Genomic DNA, 6,000 nt, shown 5'->3' with positions numbered 1-6,000 from the left:
GCAAAGATGGAAACTTAGATGCTGCTATCAACCTTTTGAACGAGATGAAGTTGAAAGGCATTCCTCCAGACATAGTCACATACAATTCAATAATTGATGGTTTGTGTAAGTTCAGTCAGTGGGAAAAAGTTACGACTTTATTCTCTAAGATGGTAAATCATAATATTTATCCAAATGTGCGCACCTTCACCATAGTGATAGATGGACTATGCAAAGAAGGGAAAGTTGAAGATGCTGAGGAAGTGATGAAACATATGATCGGGAAAGGTGTAGAGCCTAATATAGTCACCTATAATGCGATAATGGATGGATATTGCCTGCGTGGTCAAGTGGATAGTGCGAGAAGAATTTTTGATTTCATGATAGATAAGAGCATTGAACCTGACATGATCAGCTATAGCATACTAATAAATGGATACTGTAAGAAAAAGAAATTTGCCGAGGCCATGCAATTGTTTAATGAAATTTCTCAAAAGGGATCAAAACCTAATATTGTTACATACAATACTATCTTGCAAGGGTTTTTTGAAGTTGGAAGAATAGGCGATGCAAAAAGATTCTTTGATGAGATGCTATCTGTTGGGCCCATCCCTGATATATACACTCATGTCACTTTGCTCAATGGTTATTTTAAGCACGGATTTGTTGAAGAAGCTATGTCACTCTTTAATAAGTTGGAAAGAAAGAGAGAAAATATTGATATATTGCATTTTACAATGTTGTCATTAATGGATTGTGCAAAAACGGTAAACTCGACAAAGCTCATGCTATTTTTGTGAAGCTTTCTTCAGTGGGATTGCTTCCGAATGCTAGAACGTACAATACAATGATAACTGGATTTTGTCTACAAGGGTTGTTAGATGAAGCTAAAGATATTTTAAGAAAAATGGAAGAAAACGGTTGTTTACCAAACAATGTCACTTACAATGTTATTGTGCAAGGATTTCTCAGGTGCGGCAAAATTAGTGAATTGGCAACTTTCATGAAGGAAATGGCTGGAAAGGGCTTTTCATTTGATGCAACTACAGCTGAGTTTTTGGTAGACGTTATAAGCGAAAATCCTCCCGTCCTTGACATGATACCAGAGCTTCACTCGAAAGATAAGAAGTGAATATTTCTTTCGCTTGGTTTCTTCGCCTATATTGACATATCACATCTGATGTAGGTCACACAAGAGAAGTTCTTTTGATATTTTGCTGCTCCAAGGTTCCCCTTCTACATCTCCAGATAACTTTGACGAAATTGTGCTAGAGGAGACGAAGGATGTCTTGGTTGAATTTTTTCCTCCATGGTAAGTTTGAAGTGGCTCACCGCAAGTCATTCACTTGATTTTGAATTGATCAGTAAGTTCCATTTCTAAAGTCTCGGTAATATCAACATCCTGAGATTGCTATCTTCAGTAGGAAAATCAAATCCTAGCTGTGGTACCTTTTTAAAAAGTGAAAAGTTTTGATGGTCAATAACTACATACTTAAGACCATCAAACAGATCATATAGCTCGACAACCATCTGGTTTGGCCTATCCCTGTAGAATCTTAGCGCCATGTGATGTTAATTTCATCCCTTGTTTATGGATCTGGAAGTTTTGTGCACTGCTGAGATTTCTGTGTCTCATTGGCAGAGTTTCAGCCTTAAGTTGGAAGCTGGTAGTTAAAAGTTGTTGCTCGTGTGCTTCCTAAGGAGCATTATATCTGTTCCAAAGTGACAAGAGTTGCATCTATATCTAATTGAAGCTAATTTCTGAGTCTGGCCTAATGCCTAATGAGCAACAGTATGAGCTGGACTTCTATTTCTAGATTGCATATGTGTAACTCCATATGTCATCAAATGTGTTTTGTTACCTTTATTGAGGCAAAACCTATTCATATGCAAGAGCTTTCACTAATCTAGTAGAGGTTTTTTTTCCTCATTTATAGTTTTTTCCCACAATGGAGATCTTGTTGTTCTCGGTAGCAGTTAATGGTTAAACCAGTCATATGCGGTTGTTTGTGAACAGAGATAAGCTGAGATGAACCAGGTTTGGGTTTTATACCAGATTTTGGGATTACTGGAGTATAGGAATATAATTCAGATAGTGGGAATTTAGCTGTGAAAATTTGAATTTATGTACCTAAAATGGAAAACTGGTAGCGACTTAATCAGATCATAAGAACATTTTTTCCATGTCTTCAGTTTAGTTTTTCATAAAGAAATTATATCACTAACTCACCTATTCCTCAATAAAGATGCATAAAGAGGAACGACACTCATAAGGTATTTGATAATGGCAGGGAGGTGCACAATTGCAGATAGGTCTACCTCATCCTTTTGTCACTGAAACGTATAGTATGAATATTTGTAGTTTTCCTGAAGTTGAAATAGAACTTGTTCAACGTTGATATTCTATACTATAGATGAACGGTAAACACCATATTTAGAATATTTACGAATATATTTTTGAGGTTTATACATGATCCAAGATTACCGGATGCTTTGTTGAAATAGAACTTGTTCAAAATTGATGGGGTATACAAATTGTCATTGCTATTCGAGAAGGGTCATACTCCATATAGTTATTGTCAACTAACTTAGAACATGGAGGGAAGGAATTTCTTTTGAAGACATAGCTCTGTTTGAATTCTCTACTGTAATTGTTAGAACTTGAATTTTACCTTTCAAGTGTAAACTCTTCTTGTTATTTGAAGAATTCGGGGGAAGAGAGACCCGTGTCTTATCATATATTTCAGCTCTGTGTTATAATGTTGGTGACTTTAGTTAGTGAGATGGACGCAATTGAGCTTTCCATGATCATGTGTCCACGTGTAGTTTTGTCATAGTTGTCGTTAAGAATATTAGTTGTCTATGGGATATTGAATCCTGTGGATACTATCAGATAGGAGTAAGCATATATCTAATTTCTTCTATGCTCTTGTTTTTCAGTGTGATCATGCTTTGCAACAAAATTAACCTCGTCTCTAGAATCATTTGAATGTCAATTGTCAGCTGTGATCTTTTGGTAATTTAATTCTCCTTCATTAACATAATAAAGTGCATTTGATGTTTATGAACTTTCAGCTGACAATACAGACAATCATAGTACTGGGAAGATCATCCAAGTCAATGGAAGTTAGGAGCTTTTTGACAGAAGAGGTAAATTTAAATACTTACGAATGATCTTTGTACTTTATTCCTCCCCCCCCCCCCCCCCCCCCCCTTAAATACCCTTATCTCCTTCTCTCTCTGGAGAATTTTAGTACAGGGAAATTGTGACAGGTGAGGTAAATTTAAAGGCTCTTGTCATCATAAAAGTAATGTGCAGCATTGAAATGTACTTCCTGTAATATATTCTGGCAGCTAGGTCTGTAGTTAGATCGCGAGGCATTTGTTTATATGATGTCAGTTTTGTTCATGTGTGGGTTTGCAGAGCAGGCTCATCACGGTCACACTAGAAACTAAAGTTCTGAAAGCGATGCAATTGATAACAGGTACTACTACTTTCTGCTTCATTTCTTTTTTTACTGCCTTTTTTAGTGTATTTGGCTCAAACACAAGAAGATACGCTTAAATACATAACGACATTTTAAGAGTAATTTAAATGTGGAAATCCATCAAGTTTCCTTATATGAGGTAATTGACATATTTTTTTGATAAGCAATAAATAATTTTTATCATTTGTATTACCTAGGGGGTTCTTACAATGTGCAGTTATAAAAAACGAAAATTTAGTTTGTTGAAATGAACTGAGGAAACTTATCATCCTCTCAGCTTCCTAGGCCATATATGATATTGCCTACTACTTTGGGAGAACACCTTGTAACCTGAATTTACCAGGAAAATGCCGGATTTGTAATCCTTCCATTCGGTTCTTGTTTGGTTCTGCTTGCAGCCCTTGACATCCTTCAATCACTTGCGACAATTGGCTCATTTCCTCCATTTCAGTCATTAGACCTTCTTTCCAAAGGTATGTTCTGTTGTTGCACAATGATTAGTTGCAAAGCTGAAAATCCTGGGAAATTGCTCCTTGAGTGGTCTGTTCCATATCCATCCGTCTTTGCTCGAATAGGATTTTTCTACCATCTTGAAATTTTTGTGAATGTGCTCCATGAGAATTGTTAGGAACCTTTGTGATCCAAAAGTTTCCCATCCCATATTTTTATCCGATCCGTTTGCTTCCACATTGATTTTTTCTAATTGCGGAACAAGCCACTTCATAAGGAGATTGATGTCATGTATCCCAAGGCTTTTACTCCAAGTCATTTAATAGATATATGTAATGACTTGGACTTGTAATTGGCGATCGAGCTGAACCTTCAAATTTAAATTTTAGTTTTAATTCTAAATGACATACCTGTTCATTAAATAAGATCACCTTTTTCTGAATAGCCTTCATCAACCTCTATAAATTACGCCGTCCTTGAAGTGGCTTATCAATTTGCAGTACACGTTTGGCTTTATCCTATCCCTAAAAAACTTGTTTGTATTCTCCTAAATAATATACCCAATATTTATTGAAGGACAATGATTTTTCTTGCTTCACAGCTGTATTTCAATTGTCCTTTTGTTTTTCTGACACGACGTTTCACTTGCTAGATAACCGCTTCAGGCATATTCTTGTTTGTTGTCCATTGGAGATGTTGTTCGTGTCGTTGCAAGTGAGCATAGGGATGAGCTGAACCGTTCAATTACCAAACAGACAAAGGAGGTGTTATTAGATGAAGATAGACAAGAAATAAACGGACAGTGCCCTTATTCTTGTAAATATAACATATCAACATTCTTGGGTCTACTGCATTACTTTTGCAGTTTATTGTGCTGATGACTAGCAGTTGTTTAATATTGACATATTCTTTCAGTTAAGCTCAAGATATTTCCTGTGTCAGCACAATGCAGAAAACAATAGCCATCCATTCATACATTGTAAAGTGACTTGGCAGCTGGGACAGATATTTTTAGCATGACCTGAAGAGGGTCATGCCAGAATCTACGGTCTTAGTTCATACTGGGACAGATCTCTCTCTTTTTATTTTTTTATTTTTATGCGTCCACTTATATTTTCACGCTATAAATGGACTTCTGCTGCTGTTATGGCAGAAGAACATGGGTTTGAAAGCACTACAATATCTGACATTTTGAAAGACAAGCGTATAGACACTTGAATCTGGTGGCACTGCAGATGAGTGTGTGTATGATATTGTGCAGTCCGCTAGTATTTTCATGCTTTGTCTAGATTGACTTAGCATCTCACCATTGACATTACACACATAGTAAGGTTACATGTAGACAATAGCAAAAGTAACAACATTCGGCAAAAGGTGCAAGTTAGCACACATTGATGATAAAATGAGAAAAAGTCGCTTGAGATGGTTTGGTCATGTCCGCATCATCAACCTATAGATGCACCAGTCAATAGGTGTAAACTCATGGTGAATGGATGTGTTTAAAAGGAAATTAGATAAATCTAAAATCACATGGAAGGAAGTTGCCCCAAAGGACATACAAGCTCATCCACCGTAGAGCTAGAGAAAATATGGCAAAATGGAAAAAAACATATCTATGTGGTAGATACCAATTTGTTTTTTTTGCTTATTCGAAAAATTAGGATTATGTCTTGGTCAATGTTAGTATGTTTACTTTTGGTCGTATATTTTTTAGGATTCATTTGGTCATATTACAGATTTATGTCTGTTGAAAATGTCGAGAACTTTTAATACTATCTATATTTTATTTTAGTGGTCCAAAATGAGAATTAATTGAGTATTAGTGTCAATGAGAATTCATTAAGCCCATCCCAACTTGCGGAGGCTTAGTTATTGACTTATTGTTTTTGTTATTGTATTTAAATGCACACTTACCAATTATTACTTGTGTATGAGACCTGGTTATAAATGATGTAAGAATGGTTCCTTGGCACTACATTTGAAAAGTATAGAAATATCGGCAACTCTTTTGCCAACAAAAATAATAGAGTTGGCAAAATTTAATATTTGGCAATAACTTAGTTTTATTGTTGGCATATATGAT

At 35.8% G+C, this 6,000-nt stretch overlaps 3 protein-coding genes across 3 annotated transcripts in view; all 3 read left to right on the top strand.

The window, feature by feature from the left end:
• Positions 1-4,976, top strand: part of LOC132049036 (uncharacterized) — a gene marked incomplete at its 5' end in the record, with an annotated part of 33,533 nt that extends 28,557 nt beyond the window's left edge. Inside the window, 2 exon segments of the mRNA XM_059439707.1 lie at positions 3,866-3,940; positions 4,570-4,976.
• LOC132049035 (pentatricopeptide repeat-containing protein At1g62680, mitochondrial-like) lies at positions 45-845 on the top strand. The gene has a single exon (XM_059439706.1). The coding sequence runs from the start codon at positions 45-47 to the stop codon at positions 777-779; it is 735 nt and encodes a 244-aa protein (XP_059295689.1). The 3' UTR covers positions 780-845.
• On the top strand, positions 827-4,095 carry LOC132049034 (pentatricopeptide repeat-containing protein At3g04760, chloroplastic-like). Its single transcript, XM_059439705.1, has 6 exons — positions 827-1,107; positions 1,166-1,291; positions 2,806-2,878; positions 3,055-3,129; positions 3,404-3,464; positions 3,866-4,095. The coding sequence occupies exons 1-6, from the start codon at positions 827-829 to the stop codon at positions 4,093-4,095; spliced, it is 846 nt and encodes a 281-aa protein (XP_059295688.1).
• Positions 4,977-6,000: the final 1,024 nt, after the last annotated feature.

This window comes from Lycium ferocissimum, chromosome 3 (assembly GCF_029784015.1).
Source record: "Lycium ferocissimum isolate CSIRO_LF1 chromosome 3, AGI_CSIRO_Lferr_CH_V1, whole genome shotgun sequence".
Classification (NCBI taxonomy): domain Eukaryota; kingdom Viridiplantae; phylum Streptophyta; class Magnoliopsida; order Solanales; family Solanaceae; genus Lycium; species Lycium ferocissimum.
Note: the sequence above shows the minus strand (reverse complement) of the source record. Positions and strands in the feature narration are given on the sequence as shown.

What these genes read in the sequence shown, in the direction of transcription:
- LOC132049035 (XM_059439706.1), top strand. Translation starts at nt 45, where the DNA reads ATGAAGTTGAAAGGCATTCCTCCAGACATAGTCACATACAATTCAATA.
- LOC132049034 (XM_059439705.1), top strand. Translation starts at nt 827, where the DNA reads ATGATAACTGGATTTTGTCTACAAGGGTTGTTAGATGAAGCTAAAGAT. An exon ending in CTTCACTCGAAAGATAAGAA is followed by an intron (nt 1,108 to 1,165) that starts GTGAATATTTCT and finishes CATCTGATGTAG; the next exon opens with GTCACACAAGAGAAGTTCTT. An exon ending in GTGGATACTATCAGATAGGA is followed by an intron (nt 2,879 to 3,054) that starts GTAAGCATATAT and finishes ATGAACTTTCAG; the next exon opens with CTGACAATACAGACAATCAT.